This window comes from Phaseolus vulgaris, chromosome 10 (genome assembly GCF_051622355.1).
Source record: "Phaseolus vulgaris cultivar YP4 chromosome 10, ASM5162235v1, whole genome shotgun sequence".
In the NCBI taxonomy this organism is placed as follows: Eukaryota; Viridiplantae; Streptophyta; class Magnoliopsida; order Fabales; family Fabaceae; genus Phaseolus; species Phaseolus vulgaris.
The window spans coordinates 37,437,897-37,459,188 of NC_143507.1; the positions used below are offsets into that span (position 1 = coordinate 37,437,897).

Below are 21,292 nucleotides of genomic sequence, written 5' to 3' on the forward strand. Positions count from 1 at the left end.
GACACATATTTATAGATTGAGAACAATGAACGTTTCAAAGTTATCCCGTTGGAAAAAGAGGAGGCCGCTGGAAATGGAGGAAGACGTCAAAAAAGGAGGAAGACGCTCCTCTTATCTAGGTGGCACCAGACTTGGACCATCTTGAAACTACAAAGAAGACTGTCCAACTTCCATTTGTTTTTCGGGTCTACAAAACTGTCCCCCTAGATCTAAAACAAAACAGGCACATTCACTGCCACTACAAAAAACCGTGTATGTAGTGACAATTTTAATGTGGTGGTTATTAACAACTGCCATAAGTTTCCGTATAATACGACATTTTAATAACTGCCACAATTATCCTTCAGAAAGTGTCATTTTGAACTACCACAATTCCTCCTTCGAAATATACACTCTCCTGCGTTTTCCATCCCTCCATACCACTCCTCATTCCCATGTTTTTTTTTTAAAAAATTTGACTCTTTGGAAACCAAATTTGACTCATAAAACCTTTTTCACTCACACAACCTCTCACTCTCCCATACCCTATTCACTCTTCAGAAATCCTTCACTGACTCTCAAACTCTTCCCTGCACTCTTCACTTTGCTCGAAATCTTCACTCTCCCCGCACATTTCACCCTCACCGCAAACACTTCACCCTCAGTCCCACCGCACACCTCCACCCTCGCGAAACTTTCACTATCTGAAACTTCACTCTTACGAAACCTTCACTATCCGAAATCTTCACTATCGTTGTCTCACTCTCGTGCCCTCTCATTCCACCCTCACTCTCCGCAAAACCTAACACTCCACCGTTTGTTCTATCCACAATCGTCGTGAAACCCTCACTCTTCACACGTCGTCGTTTGTTTTGTCCCTAATCGTTGCCAACTTGAAGGACACCTCCTCGCAACGATTTCAATCGTCATCGTTGCAACAGTCACTTGCTTGCACGGTATGAATTCAAGATAACCTTCTCTTTCAAATTTATTGTTGGATTGCCATTATAATCGTGAACATATATTTGTTTCATGTGTAAAATTGAGGTGTATGGCTATTATGTGGAGAAGAAGTGCCTTCTGATAACTTTTGTAAATTGTATTGTACCAACTGTAGTGACTTTTGGTACAACGTTTTTAATTTTGGTGAAAATTGTTGGCTGGTGTAGTGCATTTTATGGTCTTAATCACTTGGAATTGAAGTTGTAAGTTCTGTTTAAGCAACTCGACACACAAAACTGTTGAGACTAGATATTGTTGGTGTTGATTTGCTATAATAAGAGCTAAGAAAATTCAGCAAACCATGCCTTACAATTTCATAACCATGGGTTGATTTTTTTTTAATCTGGTGCCAAATGTTGTTGAATTCAGTTGGTTGGTTACAACTGCTTATTTTTGGTGCAGAATTTTTCTGGTTTTTGTGCTGCAATTGCATTGGTTTAGCTTAAATTAATTTGGTGCAAAATATTGGTGTGTGAGAACCATGTCATACCTAATATTTACCAGTTGTTACATAATCATACCATATACTTACCTTCTCATTTTCACTTGCAGATTCTAGTTAAATCATTGCTCAATATTATCAGCTAATTCATCTTGGACATCTTGGCCAAGAGGTGAGCTCCTGTAGCTAAACAAAAGTGAAGTAAAAACTGACTTGAAAAACCAAAGAGACTAATAACTTTAAAAATGGATGACTGGTGTTTCATTCTTTATTTGCTTGGAATGCATGTCCTTTACAGATAATGGATATCAGTGAGTTGAGAAAAACAGTGGAGGAAGTGGAACTAGTGGATGCTCATGCTCACATTTCTCTGGACTCCAACTTTTCCTATTCACGCCTTTTCTGAGGCCAATGGTGAAACCCTTACTTTCTCACCTAACTCTCTTTCTTTCGAGGTAACTAAGCTTTTACAATTTACACTCTAACTTTGCTTTATCTACGTTCTATTGTTGTGCTGGACCAACATATTTTTCTACTTGCTATGTGCTGCAAACTCTGAGGGACATCGATTCATACTTCCAATAGTCAAAAATAATCAACGAATTTGAACTAATGGGTGGTCAACTACTTATTTGTTGGAGAATCTGCAATGCTAATTAGTAATAATGGGTTTTTGGTTTTGGCGGTTTAGTTATTCTTTGGTTGAATTACATTCTGCTGTCACTACTGAATAAAGGAAATAATTAATGCTTAGATTAGGTTAACTAGCATTTAATTAGTGATAGTAAACCTAGTAAAGGGAGGAAATGAAATTAGATTTACACCTTTTCATCTTTCTGTTCATACAGAGCTATGCATAAAAAAGTCATTTTCTCTTAAGCTTACTGTTTTTTATAGTGCTTTGAATGTGTAAGCAATTCAAGGTGCTTGCATGAGTCAGGGTGTTATTTCCATGTATCAGAATGTTGGTGAATTTAATGGGGATTTCAGCACTTGTGCACTACTTTACTCTTCAACTTATATTTGCTAAAATATTATCCTCTAAAAATTTTATTTGAGGAACTTTATTTTCAGTCTGGATAGAATCTCATTGTAACACCCTATTTTGTCTTGTTTATTTTCAGATTTTGATTTTACATCAAACAATCAATACATTGCATCGTCTTCATTGGATAAAACTGTTAGAGTATGGGAGATAGCAAAAGATACTCATTGGAGGTGTGTTTATGCGTAAGGGTGTCTTGTTTTTTCTATTAAGAATGCTAGCCTTTCCATCCCTTTAGAGGATACCATTGCCTTTTTGTTGGACAAAACACTGTCGTCCTAGATTTGAAAACTTTAGATATTCTGAAAATTTTATGATAAATTTAATGTTTGTATGAAAACATATTTATTGGTGTATTTTATTTTATAATTATAAACATTGAAAATTATTAACTTAAAATTATTTATTATTTATTTCAGGCATCAAATGTTAGAAATGGTGCTCCATCACCTAATCAAGTAATAAGATCAAGTGTTGCAAGCAAAACTGATTAGGGATGAACATGTTGTAATAGTTTGTTTTAATTTTCAATTATGTATCAACTTTTGAACAATTATGTGTGTTTTAATTTTCAATGCAATGAATGGATGCTTATAACTTTATATAGTATTTTATTTTATTAATATTTTATTTTTTTATTATGAAAATATATTATGTTTAGTTTAATTATGCAAACCATATTATAAAAAAGTGGGGGCTAAATTCCATTATTTAGAATTAAAATTACGTTAGGTGAAACCAATGTATTATTTTGTATAATTTTATTATTATACTACTGACAGTTAAAAACGTCACATTATACCTTATATATTGGTGTTTACATGCGTTGTGTTTTGCATTGAAATCCTTTTCAACGAAATAAATTGCAATAATTATGACTAACGCTAATTACATATAAAAATCGTTATGCTAAACAAAGCGTTAAAGTGGTGGATGTTGCGGCTGGTAGTGTAAGACTGCCATATTAAATTTTTGTGACGATCAGTTCTATGGCGGTTTGGAAAACCGCGACAACTGTAAATTGTGATGTTCATAAATGTCAATTTATACAAAAAATTACCGCCACCATATACAACGTTTTTGTAGTGTGCGTAACCTCTGCAACTCTTGCTTAATTTTCATAGCACTCTGTTTTGATATCTTAGACGATATCGGATGGGTTCCAATATAAATTAACTGTGGTTACTTATTAACTTGGAAAATTTAACCAAAACACACAATCTAAATCTAATAAGTACCATAATGCTAATAATGTTTCAACTTAAATTTCTAATTACATTACTTGTTTCGGAAATTTTACTAATTTGGTACAATTTAATCTCTTAATTATCAAAATGAATATACTTTTTAAAAATTAATTATAATGAAGTTGTGTCATCTTGACGATTTAAGTTTAAATACACTAAAATTATGTAACCTTACACAACTTCTTCATAATAAAATCGTGTGACTTTGACACAATTTATCCATTTTAATAATTTTAAATTTTTTTACAAATTATAATAATTAAAAGATAAATTTATACCATTTTAGTAAAAATTTAACTTGTTGCCCAACATGAAAAGAAGGTTCACTTTACAATAATCAACTTTAATAAATATGTAAAACTTAATCTAAGGATGTATTTTCTTTTATCAACAAAAAAAAAAAAATATGAACCACTTCAGGGTTGGTCCAACTCTTATACAGAACAAAATACAACACCTCTCTCCCCCCCCAAAAGCTTACCACTTCATAAACAACCTAACACCTCATCCCACACATTCTAAAGAAAGCAAAATGTCTAGAGTTTCAAAGTCTCTTGATCAAATACAAACCAGAGGATCAAGACACCAATTAGAATAAAAAAAACATGTAAGAACAAATTATAAATAACCTACGACCATATTTTTAATTGAACAAAGGATGATCAATCACACTATCTTTAAAAAAATATTTATTTCTATGTCTCTAAATCTCACCAACCACTACGATTCGAACATTCTTCCAGACAGCATTGATATTAACAAGTATATTAACAAATTTGAAGTACTAGAAGTGTATAAAATATATTAAATAAACTGATGTCGTATCATATAGTTCAAAGACTATCAAATATCAATTAAAAGTGACAAAAGAGAGGCCTTTTTAGCTTCAAACTTCATCTGTCACAACTTAGCTTCATATTTTCCATCTCATTCAGCTTTTCATCTCAAACTTTGACCGAATATATCGTTGCTATAACCAAGCAAATATATCGTTGCCGTGTCATATGGTTCAAAGACTGTCAAATATCAATTAAAAGTGACAAAAGAGAGGCCTTTAGCTTCAAACTTCATCTGTCACAACTTTGCTCCATATTTTCCATCTCATTCAGCTTTTCATCTAAACTTTGACCAAATATATCGTTGCTATAACCAAGCAAATACATCGTTGCCGTATCATATGGTTCAAAGACTATCAAATATCAATTAAAAGTGACAAAAGAGAGGCTTCAGCTTTTCATCTCAAACTTTGACCAAATATATCGTTGCTATAACCAAGCAAATTTACTTTCCACATACGTACAGTATAATTTTGATGTATAATTTTCTCACCACAGTTCAATGTTAATGGAACCTTGCATTGGATGTTACTACTGTAGCAGTAATTAAACTTCTCTTTCAGATTTAGAAAGCACATCACACCTATAAATTAGCATCCAAAACCAAGCACCCAGCACAAGAACGTAGTGAAAAAGATAAGATATACAAAATGAAGGCTTCTACCTCAATAGCATCCTTGATTTTGCTGCTCATTCTCGTATCAGCAAATTGGTTGTGTTGTGAAGCACAACAGTGTCGTCCCAGTGGCAGAATCACAGGAAAGAAGCCCCCACCAGGAGAATGCAACCAAGAGAATGATTCAGAGTGTTGTGTACAAGGCAAGATGTACACAACGTACAAATGTTCTCCAGCAGTGTCAAGCAACACCGAGGCCCAACTCACTCTCAACAGTTTTGAAAAGGGTGGAGATGGAGGAGGGCCTTCTGCATGTGACAACCAGTATCATTCTGATGACACACCAGTGGTTGCACTTTCCACTGGATGGTTTAACAATAGTAGTAGGTGCCTCCACAACGTTACCATCAGTGCAAATGGCAAAAGTGTTGTGGCCATGGTGGTGGACGAGTGTGACTCTACCATGGGATGTGATGAAGACCATGATTATCAACCCCCTTGTTCCAACAACATTGTTGATGCCTCCAAAGCTGTCTGGAATGCCTTAGGTGTGCCTCACAATCAGTGGGGTGGATTGAAAATTACATGGGCTGATGCTTAATTTAATGCTGTAATACTAGTACATGTGTAGCTGCTCTTTGGGTTGTGCTGTGTTGTTTTTTTTGTATTGTCATGTAATCCCTTATATGTATTGTCATGTGATCCCATTTAGTTCCTTAATTACATAAAGTGATATCAATTCAAAGAATGCCTTATGAACAATAACATTTGTCCACTAAACTTAAGGTCTGGGCGACATAAAACAAGCATAAAGCAACTAGAAAAGTCTTAATTTCTATACGGATAGAATTCTTGTGAAAAGCTATTCATCCAAAATGACAAAAGAGTCCTAATTTCTGAAGGCAAGAAGAGATGAAAGCATATGTATACTCTAATAACAAGTGTAATAGTGTATAAACTCCAGGTCTATCTAAACGAAAATATATGTACTGGTAGGGTCCGCACAATCGACATGACTCGACACCTGGTTCAGGCCAACCCACACCATAAAGACCATTACGTCTAAACAGGATTAATGAAACTAATAAGTGATCAAACATTAGGTAATGCATTACTAAGCATGACCTAACTTCCTAATACGGCTCAATAACAAAGGACTCATGATAATAATATAAATAGGCCCAGATTCCAAGAACTAGGTACGTCATCATACAATATTAATAGTGTCAAGTACCGAATACCGAATTCTTACTTGAACATCAGAGTGACTTCTGCGGGTACCATCTGAGTCTAAACTTCAGAAGGACGAGAAGTAGAGCAGCAAAAGGAGAGTAAGGGGGCCCGCCTTGAGAAAAAGAGAGGAATAACAGGCTGACCGACCGAGAAGTAGTCTGAATCCTTCTCTTGATTCCAACCTCGTTTGAGAGATTGCTTTCGAATAAGCAACAGCTGTTGGAAATTGTTAGATATTATGATTTTGTAACTGCACATAAATGCATGTAACTACATGTGACTCTTTATTTTTCTATTTTAATTGTTGAATAAACATTTCTAAGTAACTGCTCATAAGCATTTAAGAGACAACTACTGGAAGTATTATAAATGTAATGGTTAACAGAGATAATAAAATATTTTGCTCTGTTTTATTCCCTCAACAGCAACAATTGGTATCAGAGCTATTTTCTTGAGGGATCTGTGAGGTTAGTAGAGTGCACCAATGGAAGGAGGATCAAATTTTTCAACAATGGCAACACCTGTCTTTGATGGAGACAATTATCAAATGTGGGTTGTTCGTATGGAGACCTACCTAGAAGCATTGGATTTATGGGAAGCTGTAGAAGAGATCAAAGGCAAAGCATGTCTATTTGCAGCTGTATCTCCTATGGTATTCACAAGGATAATGTCCTTGAAGTCAGCAAAAGAAATCTGGGATTACCTCAAGGCAGCATATGAAGGTGATGAGAGGATTCAGAGAATGCAAGCCCTGAATCTAATCAGAGAGTTTGAATTGCAGAGAATGAAGGAGTCGGAATCCATAAAAGAGTACTCAGACAAACTTCTAACCATTGCCAACAAAGTGAGGTTGCTTGGATCTGTGTTTAAAGATTCAAGAATTGTGGAAAAACGATTCGTAACAGTTCCAGAGAGGTTTGAAGCCACCATAACAACCTTGGAGAATACAAAGGACCTATCAAAGATTTCTCTCGCGGAGCTCTTAAATGCTTTACAAGCACAAGAACAAAGGAGAGCCATGAGACAAGATGGAGTAGTTGAGGGAGCTTTACCAGCCAAACATGAAGGTGGCTGGAAAAACAAAAGCAAGTAGAACCAGCAAGAAAATGGAGAAGTGGCTACACACAATAAAAACAAAAGGAGAAATTATTCTCCTTGTAAGCATTGCAATAAGTTAGGTCATCCACCATTCAAATGTTGGAGAAGACCTGACGCCAAATGTTCTAAATGCAACCAACTTGGACATGAAGCAGTGATATGCAAAAACAAAAATCAGGTGGAAGAGGCAGATGCTCAAGTTGTTGATCAAGAAGAGGAAGATCACTTGTTCGTAGCCACTTGTTTCTCAAGCAGAGAATCAAGTGAGAGTTGGCTGGTTGACAGTGGTTGCACCAACCACATGACACATGATAAGGAACTCTTCAAGGAATTGAGAACCACTGATATTAAAAGGGTGAGGATTGGAAATGGTGAACACCTGGCAGTAAAAGGAAAAGGCACAATAGCTATCACAAGCTATAAAGGTACAAAAATCATTACAGATGTTCTTTTTGTGCCAGAGATTGATCACAATCTTTTGAGTGTTGGTCAATTGTTGGAAAAAGGTTATAAAGTGATGTTTGAAAATAAACATTGCTTAATCAAAGATGTTGATGGCAGAGATTTGTTTAAAGTTGAAATGAAGGGAAAGAGTTTTGCTCTCAATCCAATGGAGGAGGAGCACATGGCCTTTAAATCCAAAGAAAGTGTCACTGAAATTTGGCACAAAAGACTCGGGCATTTTCATCATCGAGGGATGCTTCAAATGCAATCAAAGAAGTTGGTAGAAGGACTTTCTGATCTTGATGATGAACTGACCAATTGTCGAGCATGCAAATTTGGGAAGCAACATAGGCAATCATTTCCTAAACAGGCTTGGAGGGCTTCGAAGAAATTGCAGTTCATTCATACTGATCTTTGTGGTCCTCAAAGAACACCATCATTAAATGGTAACCTTTATTTTATAGCCTTCATTAATGATCTAACAAGAATGTGTTGGATTTTCCTTTTGAAACAAAAATCAGAAGTTGCTGGTGTATTTATGAAATTCAAGGCCAGGGTGGAAAATGAAAGTGGTTGCACAATTCAAATTTTAAGATCTGATAATGGCAAAGAGTACACTTCATAAACTTTCAATCTTTTTTGTGAGGAGGCAGGAATTGAGCATCAATTAACGGCCCCATACACTCCACAACAAAATGGAGTTAGTGAGAGGAGCAATAGATTTATAATGAAAATGACTCGTTGCATGCTTCATGAGAAGAATCTCCAGAAGAATTTTTGGGCGGAAGCAGCAAACACTGCTGTATTTTTACAAAATCAAATTCCAACAAAGGCAGTGAAAGAACAGACACCATTTGAAGTTTGGTATGAATACAAACCATCTTTAAAATTTCTTAAAGTGTTTGGTTGCTTGTGTTTCACTTATATTTCACAGACTAAACGTGATAAGCTTGACAAGAAGGCAACAACTAGCATTTTTGTTGGTTATAGTACTAGTTCCAAGGCTTATAGGATGTTTCAAACAGATACTGGACGTTTTATTGTGAGCAAAGATGTGTATTTTGTGGAAGATGAACAATGGAGTTGGGAAGACTCAAATAAGTCAAATAAGATTCCTTGTCAATCAAGGGATTTATCTATTGTCAACACTCTAGAAGAACGTGTAGATGAAGAATGGCAGAATGAACTAACATATGATACACCGATTAGAGGAACAAGATCACTCTCGGATATATATCAAAGATGCAATGTGACTATTTGTGAACCTGCCGGATACCATGATGCAAAAAATAATAAACATTGGATGGCTGCAATGGAGGAGGAGTTGTCAATGATTGAGAAAAACAAAAGTTGGGAGCTGGTTGATAAACCACATGACAGGAAAATAATAGGAGTGAAGTGGGTATTTAAAACTAAGTTAAATCCCGATGGCTCAGTCAACAAGCTTAAAGCAAGGCTAGTAGTCAAGGGATATGCTCAAGTGATTGGAGTTGATTATTCAGACACATTTGCACATGTTGCTAGGCTTGACACAATCAGATTGCTTCTCGCTCTCGCTGCTCAAAATAATTGGAAAGTGCAGTTGGATGTCAAATCAGCATTCCTAAATGGATTTCTTGAAGAAGAAATTTATGTTGAGCAACCTGAAGGCTTTGTGGACAAAGGAAATAAAGACAAAGTGTACTCACTGAAGAAGGCACTGTATGGCCTGAAACAAGCCCCAAGGGCCTGGTACAGTAGAATAAATGATCACCTAATTAGTTTGGGGTTTGCGAAAAGTTTATCTGAACTCACTTTATATGTCAAGCATGATGGTACAGACATTTTGATAATCTCTCTCTATGTAGATGATTTGTTGGTCATTGGAAATAATCTTGATCAGGTCAATCAATTCAAGTTGAACATGAAGAAGGTCTTTGAAATGATAGATCTTGGTCTGATGACTTACTTTCTTGGGATGGAAATTAAACAAAGTCAGGATGAAGTATTCATTTGTCAGAAGAAGTATGCAAAAGAAATACTTAAAAAATTCCAGATGGAAGATTGCAAGTCAACAAGCACTCCCATGAATCAAAAGGAGAAGCTGGTCAAAGAAGATGGATCTCCCAAAGTTGATGAAGCTGAATTCAGAAGCTTGATAGGATGTCTAATGTATTTGACAGCAACCAGACCTGACATTCTAAATGCAGTAAACATTCTATCCAGATTTATGCATTGCCCAAACGAGACTCACATGAGGGCTGCTAAGAGAGTCATCAGATACATCAAGGGAACTTGGAACTTTGGAGTTAAGCTTTTGAAGCATAAGGAGTTCAAGTTAACTGGTTTATCTGACAGTGATTGGGGAGGTTCAATTGATGACATGAAAAGTACATCATGATATTGTTTTAGCCTTGGATCAGGGATGTTTTCATGGAGCTCAAAGAAGCAAGAAACAGTAGCTCAATCCACTGCTAAAGCAGAGTTTGTTGCTCTATCAGCTACTGTGAATCAAGCTCTCTAGTTAAGAAAGATCCTGACTGATTTAAATTTGGAGTAGAAGCAAAGCACAGATATTATTGTTGATAACCAAGTTGTTATTGCAATCTCTAACAATCCAATTTTTCATGGCAAAACTAAGCACTTTAATATCAAGTTATTTTTTGTAAAAGAAGTGCAGAAGAATGGTGATGTGTCTAGTTTGTTACTGTAAAGCTGAAAATCAACTTGCAGATTTGTTTACCAAGCCACTTCCAGCTAGCAAGTTTGAATACTTAAGACAGAAGATTGGAGTTTGCAGTTCAAAAATCAAGGAGGAGTGTTAGATATTATGATTTTGTAACTGCACATAAATGCAAGTAACTGCATGTGACTCTTTATTTTTCTATTTTAATTGTTGAATAAACATTGCTAAGTAACTGCTCATAAGCATTTAGGAGACAACTACTGGAAGTATTATAAATGTAATGGTTAACAAAGATAATAAAATATCTTGCTCTATTTTATTCCCTCAACACCAACAAAAATCTCACGTCGACTAAAAATAATAACATTTTATAGTACATAAGTGAAGTGGATGAAAACTTCACCTTATAAACCAGTTTTATAAGATTGAATTAGATTTAAAGTCTATTTCTTAATATGGTCTCACCTATCCTAACGAAAGTTTTTTCAACTTATAAGATTACTCGCTATAAAAAAACAAAACTTACTTTTTAAGTCAATTTATCAAAAATAAATCTTACTTTTTAAATCAATTTATAAGATTGAGCACTTTTTAATAACAACATCATGTTTGAAGCCCTAGAACAGGCCACATGCTTTCTTTTAGCGGAGTTTATATATATTTTAGGGAAATTCTGATTACACGTGTAAAATCCAATCCAAATAAAAATTAAATATCACAGCAGAGTTCATGGAGTAAAGGCTCAAATTCACTGGCTATTTCCCTTGACCCTAGTAATATAAAACCAGGAAAACAAGAAGAAAAGTAATAGAAGTCCCCTGAAATAGTTTCTCTTAAACAGAAAACATAACAAAGAACAACCCAATAATATCTCTTAAGCTGTCTCAACTTTCCAACAATGTTGTCTCAGGTGAAAAAGGAACAATTGATAAGTCGTGTTCCCTTACTCCGCCATTAATACGATATTTACACCTCTGAGTAGCATCATACCGATCATCCATGATATTAACTTCGAGAATTTCATGCTTAGGACACTTCCCAGGAAGTTCCATATACAAGGAGTTTCTGTTTTTAAGAGAAACTCTTAGCTCAACTAGATTCTTAAACAGTGGAAGATCAAGACTGAAAGGGTATGTCTCTACCCTAAAATCACCCAAAGACAGAAATTCAACATTGTTTAATTCTTTCAGAGTCTCACAAACAAACTGGTTAGCGTAAAAATCCTTGATGCCACCATACACTGTCATATAAACTTTGGCTTTCACAATGTTTGACCTACTACCACTTTCCAAGTAGTCTGAGATAAAATCATAACTACGATCACTTTGTATAACAAGGTTGTAAAACCATTTGCGTTGGAAGAGTTGGATAACTCGGGAATTTCGCACAATCTTCAACTCGTTGAAATGTGACAAGTACCAGTTCTGCTTCAGGTGGAAAAGTTTAAGAGCTGGAGATCCAGAGATAAGGTTCCTGATGCTGGAGAAGGAGGTGAATGCATGTAAGTGCAGGTACAAAGTCTTGAGTTTAGGAAGATGAACATCAAGAGGAATAGAGAGATTGAAGAGACCCTCGAGCTTCAAAGTGACAAATGTGGCACAGGTGAACAAGGTGGCGAAGTTGAGCACGCTTCTGTGACACATGCATAAGGAGATATCCACATGTTCAACTTTTCTTGCTATCACTGCAGAGACCCATTGTTCCACGTAATGTGAGCAACAACTATGGCTATTACATTTGAGATGAAACCTTGTGATGCTTTGTGTTATGCGTGGCGCCAAGAATGTTTTAACAGTCTCATGGGATTTTATGATTGGTTTGGAGCAATGAATGTCAAGAAATAGAAGCATGCTCCATAGAAATCTCCACCTGGTAGACAACAAGGATGTGGCTATGGCTTCCTTGGTGGTAAGAAATGAAAGGATGTGACACAGTACATCATCTGATAACATGCTAATTCTATCCTCTCCTGATTTTCTCTCATTCATCATCACTCCTGTCAAGTGTAGGGGTTCTTGCAATCATAGTGTTCAGAAGGAACCTAAAGTGTGTCTCAATTCCAAAAGGCTTTGATTTTGGTACACCCATTTGTTTTCTTATTTAAATATGTTTTTGCTTTTTTCTACAAAATATCTTTGATGGCATTTTCCTTTTGTAAACTTTTAGTGAAGATTTAATAATTAAGATATTTTAGTGTGACTCATGGGTATAAAATGTGATTCACAAGCTCTATAAAATGTAAACTACTGTAATAGAATTTCACTCCATTGGAAAACTTGTAAAAAGAGTATATTATTACAATGACACACGATAGCGCGTGGAATAACATATTATGGAGTGATATGATAACGATCCAATAACGAGTGATCTGATAAATCCAACAAACACTTGTTAGGAATAAGTTCAAAATAACTGTGATATCATATTACGACGTGAACTTTAAACCTAACTGAATTCTCTAAAATCAGTTATGAGATGAGGTTTGCACTCACTTATATTTATATACAATGAAATGTGTATATTCTTAAATATGAGAGACTCTCTTAAAACAAAAGCTCACCTAGGGTTAGTTAGTTATTATATACAAATTATTTTAAGATTTTTGGAAAATGTTATTTCATTTTTTTGTTTTTTTAATGCATACTCATAATAAAAAATTATCCAATATATCAGTTGATTATATGGTGTTCTGGTTTTTTGTAATTCAGCATCACTCTCATTGGTTATCCTATTCTGTGGTAGAGTGGTTGATGTAGGGTCTAACACTAAAATATCATGGATGGTACAAAGGTCACTTTCTAGCATTTTCCTTGAGACACAAAACAAAAGGTATTGCATGATACATGCATCTTGAACTAGGAAAGCAACTGAACTGCAATGCCACGCTCGTATAAATTCAGAGTTTAGGTAAACATCACTTCAGTAGAAACCAAATCATCTACGGCAGAACAACATAAAACAACGAACATATGTATAACGCCATTCAGTACAACCAAACCTTTTTCCTTTAGCTGCTTATGGTTGGTTTTCAACAATAAAAAAAGGTTTGAACTCTTGGTTTTTCCATGGATATCTGTGCAATTTTACACTTACATTACTTTAATGGAATTTTTTTTTATTTTGACTTTAAGTGAGCCGTGTGTGTCAGAGTCAACTGACTTTAGTTCAGAATGTGTGGTTCATGTAAAAGTTGTATCGGGATTACACAATTTTAGTGTAAAATTAATAGATGGAAGGTACAAAGACGATTTTGATTGAATTTTTAATTAAGAGTTAATTAAAGATGTGTGATGATATACTATTTGTGATGACATTTATAAACGATTTCAGTTGTACGAAATTTTATGGAAGTTGTATATGTAAAATACGATTTGATTTTTTTTTAAAGAATTTTTATTTTTATTAAATAGAATAACTAATTTAATTATTAAAAATATTTAAGATTTTATAAAGTTTTGTAAGAAAAAATTTCAACAGTTGATAGAAAACTGAGACGTATTTAACAAAGTTGTTTGAAATAAGATAAAATAAGTTATTTAATCAAAGGATACCAAAATTTCAAAAAAATCAACCATTTATTTAAGAGTTTTTTTTTTAGTACTTTGAGACATTGTCTATTTTAGACTTTTAGTTAATGTCTTAGGTTAACATCATTTTTTAATTAATTTTTTTATTACAAAATAACTAAATCTTTCTTAATTTTATTAAGTTTTTCAAATTAATATTTCAATTAATCATTCTAATTATTTAAAAAACAAACAAAAAAAATTTTAAAAAATATTCAATAAAACTCAAGTCGTGCTCTCTCATGCACAACTTCAGTGTAAATTTCGTACAATTAAAATCGTGCATAAGTGACACAATTTTTGTAATATTTTTCTTACACTAAAGTCGTGCCAAATTACAAATCAAACACAATTTAAAACCATTATAACATTTATATTTTATCAACACTCGTGTAAGGGACATTGTTGCTCGATGTTTGAGGTTGTTAAGTAGGACTATGTGGTTATCCTACAAACCAACTAGTTATTTATATCTTACTCATGTCTTCAATCTACTTTTATGTATTAGACGGTGGATGTTATGTTATAATGCAACTGCTAACTTTAGTGTTTCGTCCCCCCGTAACTAGTTTACTGCATATTTTAGAAAACGTTGTCACAACAGTTTGAGCATATATAAAATTTACATGTTATTTCTTCCCATGGAAGCAAGTTGTTCTTGAGAGAAAACCTAGTTGATTGTTTGTTTCAAGGGACTTAAGAGGCCAATCCAATAACGATCACCTAAGTTACTAATGACTTTATACGGTCAGTGCACCGCATTTGTCAAAAGTAATAATTGTTCCTAAGGACGGATATCGATCCCACAAGGAACAAGGAATTACCGAGTACAATATTCGCTAAATATAACAACAGAACAATAAAAAATGTTTTAAGTTGGTTATGTTGGCACTGATCAATAAGAAAACAAACAAAGAATTAGTTGTTTCAGTTGGAAAAATAGGGATTAGGTTTCATCTCTCTCACTCTCTTGTATTTTGATTAGCATGTCAATATTAAGTTCTTTGATTGAAATTGATGCCCGTATAAAATTCATTTATATCGATCTCTCGCATATAAAATTCTTAAGAATGTTTCCTAAATATCAATCTCTCGCATACTTATAAAAACAACTTAGAAATCACAATCAGACGTTAATGGCAATTAACATTTCAAGTTATTAAAGGATATGGATACCAGAGTTATAGAAGGATCCTAATATTAATTGTGTTTTTTCTAATTATTAGTCATTTCTCTTTATAGAGGTGAATAACCACTAGTGCAAAAAGGCAAAACAACTCATTTCAAGTTGTTGAAGGATATGCTTCCAGAGGAAAATACTCTACTTAATCGTAATTATGAGGCCAAAAAGATTATTTGTTATAAAAAGATACATGCATGTCCTAATGATTGTATCACTACAAGAAAAATTGGAATTACATACAGCCGAAATCCGTATGTAAGACCCAAAATCCGTATGTAAAACAGGTTTACATACGAATTACATACGGCCAAAAATCCGTATGTAATATCTGTATTATTAATATTATATTCATATTATTAATATTATATTCATATTATTAATATTAATAATATGAATATTAATAATATGAATATTAAATATCTGACTTGGTTTAGCTATAGACGGAATGAATCTGTTTGGTAATATGAGTACAAATCACAGTCAATGGCCTGTTTTACTAGTTATTTACAACTTACCTCCTGGATTGTGCATGAAGCGAAAATACATTATGTTGTTTATGATGATATCCGGTCCGAAACAGCCAGGGAATGATATAGATGTTTATCTAAGTCCCCTAATTGAAGATTTGAAGTTAATGTGGGACCAGGGTGTTGAAGTACTTGACGGATTTGCTAATGAAACTTTCAAGCTTCGTGCCATGTTATTTTGCACCATCAATGACTTTCCGGCATATGGTAACTTATCAGGTTATAGTGTTAAGGGTCATAAACCATGTCCAATATGTGAAGAAGATACTGCTTCTCAACAATTGAAACATGGAAGGAAGACAGTATATATTCGGCATCGGAGGTTTCTTAGAAGTCATCATCCTTACCGGAGGTTAAAAAAGACCTTTAATGGACACCAAGAGGCTAGTGGTCCACTAACTTCATTAACTACTGTTGAGGTTTACGAAAAGGTAAATAACATAGACCACACCTTCGGTAAGTAAAAAAAGTCATTTGTGACAAACATTTGGAAGAAGAAATCAATCTTCTTTGATCTTTCGTACTGGTCGAGGTTAGAAGTCAGACATTGTATAGATGTAATGCATGTTGAGAAGAATGTGTGTGATAGCTTAATTGGTACACTTCTTAACATTAATGGGAAGACGAATGATGGTCTAAATGCTCATTTAGATTTGATTGAGATGAATATACGAGGTAGTTGGCACCCATAGAAATGGGTAAGCATACATATTTCCCCCCAGCCTGTTACACAATGTCAAAAGATGAAAAAAATAGTTTTTGTTAATGTCTAAAGGGTGTGAAAGTGCCACAAGGACATTTCTCAAATGTGAAAAGCCTAGTGTCAATGCAAGATTTGAAGTTAATTGGGTTGAAGTCTCATGATTGCCACATCTTGATGCAACAGTTGTTGTCGGTAGCTATTTGTGGGATCTTACCAAAAAATGTTAGACATACCATAACCCGTTTGTGCTCATTCTTCTCTTCCATCTGTTGTAAAGTCATTGATCCATCAAAACTAGATGAACTCCAAAATGAAATTGTTGTTATCTTGTGTGAATTGGAGATGTTTTTTCCTCGGTCTTTTTTTGACATCATGGTTCATCTAGTGGTGCATCTGTAAGAGAGGTTAGATATTGTGGACCAGTGTACTTAAGATGGATGTATCCTGTTGAGCAGTATATGAAAATTTTGAAAGGTTATGTGAAAAATCATTATCGTCCAGAAGCTTCAATGATTGAAAGGTACATAGCTTAAGAAAGTATTGAATTTTGTTCATAGTACATGTCAAAAGCAAATCCAATATGTCTTCCAGCTAATTCATGGTACCACAGGCGTTCTACAAGTAAATGTTCACGTGGTGTGAATATTGTAAGCAAATCTCGATTAGAAGTCTTGCAAGCACATTTGTACATATTGAATAACAGAGATGAAGTTATATCTTACATAGAAGCTCATGAAGCCATTGTGAAGGCAAATAACCCAAGACAAGCAGAGAAATGGGTCTTGATGGAACATAATAGAACTTTCACGCCTTGGTTTAAAGATGAGGTGTTCAAGGATTCAACGGCATCAGAGACCTTGACCTGGTTGGCTACTGGATTGAGGTTTGATGTCATCTCATGTACAGTGTACGAAGTGAATAATTGTATATTTTACACGAAGTCTGTGGATGAAAAGAGTACAGTTCAAAATTCAGGTGTTACTCTTGAAGCCAAGTCAATGCAGCTTTCGACTTCGAAATATGCAAATCCAGTACTTAGATCAATGGCATACTATGGATTATAGAAGAGATATGGGAGGTTGACTACACTAAGTTTTCCGTTCCAGTTTTCAAATGTAAATGGGTTGACAATAAAAGTGGGTTAAAATTGATGAATCAGGATTCACACTAGTGGACTTTCGAAAGACAGGGTATTGAGATGAGCCATTTATAATAGTTCAACAAGCATCTCAGGTTTTCTACGTGAAAGATCCTACGTCAAAATATTGGTATGTCGTTTTACACGGGAAAAACAAGGGGAGACCATAGATGATATTGAAACCCGTTCATTCACACCAATGATAATTAATAAAGATGACAATGTACTTGATGATGTACATGCAACCCGTAAAGACCACAGTGAAGGAATTTACATATGAACATTCAACCCACATGCAACCCGTACATAAGCATTTAGAATTTTATGTATTATTTTTACATGATTTTAATTCGATGCAGATTAACTAATGTTTGTTACCTAATTTTTTTAACAGAGATATGGATGACGATCAGACTCCAATCAGACCTCGATCCGGACGAGGCAGCAGAGGACCTATTAGATTGAAGTGTCTCGCATTGAAACATGTTGTTGGTGAGAAGACACGTGTTGACATTGACGTCAACACTGGAGTGGCTTTTGGTCCTAAAGCAGATGAGTTTATGAGCTATCTTTGAGTTGTTTCTCATGAGAGGCTCTCCATTTTGATTAATTCATGGGATGAGGTGTCAGAGGTCGATCGGAACATGATCTGGGAGGATGTTCTGGTAAGCTTTACATTATTATTGTTACCATATAATGTTTTTTAATATTCATTGATTAATTTTAATTTGGTGATGTTATTTTCCAGGCAAACTTTGAAATTCCTGATGTGGAACCGCTTCGATCAAAGATTATATCCAATATCGAACTTAAATTTTGTCACTTTAAGTCAAGACTGACTTCGAGATACGTTTTTGGCGACCTTAAAGACGAAAATCCATGTTTAAAGTACAAACATATTGATGAAGTGACATGGCGTCTTTTTAAAGAAAGTCGTGAAAATGAGGCTTGGATGGTAAGTGAAGTAACTTAACTATTTTTATTTATATAACATTAATAAGTTTATCTTATTTAATTCACTTTGTTTATTTCAATTATGATAGGATCGTCGGAAGAAAACTCAAGAGATAGCTTTGAAGAATGTTACCCCGCACGTACTCTCTCGTTCGGGGTATCGAAAACTTGAGCAATCACTGATGGTGGAAAAGGAGCAATCTAGACAGGGGACGTCATCTGAGAATGTGGAAACAAGGGTCACTTCTCCTCCATCACCACCTTTTCGCCATGTAAAATGGAAGAGGGCCCGAATTAAAAAGTTGGGTGCACCAAGTTCTGAGCAATCCGGGGTTATCATCGAAAAAATTGTAAGTTATTTTTAGTTATTTTTCATTTATTTTAAAGCATTAATTATATTAAAAACTGATATGATTTTTGTCTCTCGCAGGATTCCTTGGAATCCCAAGGTAATTTTGTTCCTGAAGGTCGTCACGATATCCTGGTTGAAACAATTGGACGACCTGAGCACTGTGGTCGTGTTCGTGCAGCTGGACAAGGGGTTGGAATTAAACTATATTTTGGAGTTTCACAACGACAGTCATCCTCCTCGAAAGAGAGGGAAACTCAAATGAAGACTAAGATACGTGAAGAATTAATGGAGGAGATGAGAAAGGAGAATGATCGAATGCGACAATAGTTTCTATCGCAACAACTTTTTGCTGAGCCGATTCAACCCCTTATTAGTCCCACTCCCAAGCGCACAAAGGGGAGTTGTGCGGCTCCTACAACATCAGGATGATATCATTGGGCAGACGAGGGAATGTGAGCTACTGGTAGTGGCCGACAAGCTTCTTCAGGTGGTGGCCCTTGGAAAAGTCTATGAAGAGGCCATCGTTCCTCTCTCCCTTGATGTGGCGAAGGTAGCAATTGAAAAAGTACGAGTACCTGATGCTCGGTTCCACTACCTTCAGATGAGGTAACCACTGTGACCGATGCATTTCAAACATTCATTGCCTGGCCCAGACACATTCGATTATGCCACGACCTCATGTAATAATTTCATTTCATTATATTAATTTATATTTATATTTATATTTATATATTACATATAATTTAATACAAATGTTCTTTATTTTGTAGAAACTTCTTCGGAAACCAAGTCTAAAGAAGAAGCATGAGGTTCCAGTTGATGATCCTATAGCTTCCTTAGGTCTAGTTGCTAGTCAGATTGGTCATCATCCTTTTGAAGTTTTGTGGGATGATACGTTTTTTCAAATAAACACTGAATTGTCATTGTTCATGTACAACACAGATTTATTAGAATTTGTAGTTGGGAATCAGGAGCTCAATATAAATATAATCAGGAGCTCAATATAAATATAATTCAATTTTTTATGATGTAAGTATCTTTACCTATATTTCAATTTATTTATGTTAAATTATTATTGATTATGCTTTAACTAATAACTTGTAGGTTTTTGCATGGAGTCTGTTTCATTGAGGAGAAGGAAAATGTGTATGGATTCTTAGATCCTGCATATACTAATCCCGTTGGACCAAGGTCATATGAGAGCCAAGCATACATCACTAACACCTTGGAAAACGAGGAAAAACAAATTTATTTATGCTCTTATATTAATGAGTAAGTTTAATTATATGTCGTCAAATATTTATTAACTCTTTTCATGGATGATATAGGCATCATTGGCAGTTACTTGTCTTATCAATGGTTGATAAGACTGTTGTGTGGTTTTGTTCCCTGCACAAGAAGATACCCACAAATTTTAAGAATATCATTGATATGTAAGTACACTATAATAAACTTAACTTTGTATGTTACTAATTAATCATCTACTAATGAGGTTTTTTGTATTAACTAGTTCATGCAAGGCGTGGATATAACATCCTAAAAGGTCGATCCAATTCAAATAATTTGAACTGGATAAGAATAAAAGTTTGTAATTTTTTTCTTTCTCTTATCATTGTTTATCAATATACTAACTTTTACTTTTTGTTGGATTATAGTGTAATAAACAACCAGGAAGCTATGAGTGTGGCTATTACGTTATGCAATGGATGATTACCATTGTAAGACTAGGCCTTAAAAGTGATTGGAAAGAGGTAACATGATATGTTAAATTATTTTTATAATTCTTTAACATATATGTATCTTAAAACTAATTTATGTCAATCATATTTTGAAATGCAGTTCTTCATGGATGAAGCACCAATGACTTCGGATGCCATAGCATATGTGAGACATTTTTGGTCCACATATTTCGTAAATTTTTATAATTCAAGGATAGTTGATCAATAGTGTAGGAATTATATGTAATTTGATTAGTGTTTGTAATGTATATTTTGATCAATATATATTTGATTCCCTAAATTTATCTGAATATATATATTTGTCTGGTTGGGTATATATAATTGAATAGGTTAATTTATATGAGATTAGCACTAAACAGATTGCACTAAAAAAACCATTATTTACAAGTGCAGCTATGGACCATAGCCGCATTTATAAATCCAGCACATGATTTACAAATGCGACTATTACTAAAGCCGCTCTCGTAAATGTGATCTAGACACTTCCTCTAGATGCTCTACGGTCCCTTGTAGACATTTTCTA

At 34.5% G+C, this 21,292-nt stretch overlaps 2 protein-coding genes across 2 annotated transcripts; one reads left to right on the forward strand and one right to left on the reverse strand.

Moving 5' to 3' along the window:
- The first annotated feature begins 5,003 nt into the window (after positions 1-5,003).
- LOC137819641 (kiwellin-1) lies at positions 5,004-5,929 on the forward strand. Its single transcript, XM_068623543.2, has one exon. The coding sequence runs from the start codon at positions 5,202-5,204 to the stop codon at positions 5,766-5,768; it is 567 nt and encodes a 188-aa protein (XP_068479644.1). The 5' UTR covers positions 5,004-5,201; the 3' UTR covers positions 5,769-5,929.
- Positions 5,930-11,243: 5,314 nt separating this feature from the next.
- On the reverse strand, positions 11,244-12,694 carry LOC137819657 (F-box protein At4g22280). Its single transcript, XM_068623559.2, has one exon. The coding sequence runs from the start codon at positions 12,596-12,598 to the stop codon at positions 11,492-11,494; it is 1,107 nt and encodes a 368-aa protein (XP_068479660.1). The 5' UTR covers positions 12,599-12,694; the 3' UTR covers positions 11,244-11,491.
- Positions 12,695-21,292: the final 8,598 nt, after the last annotated feature.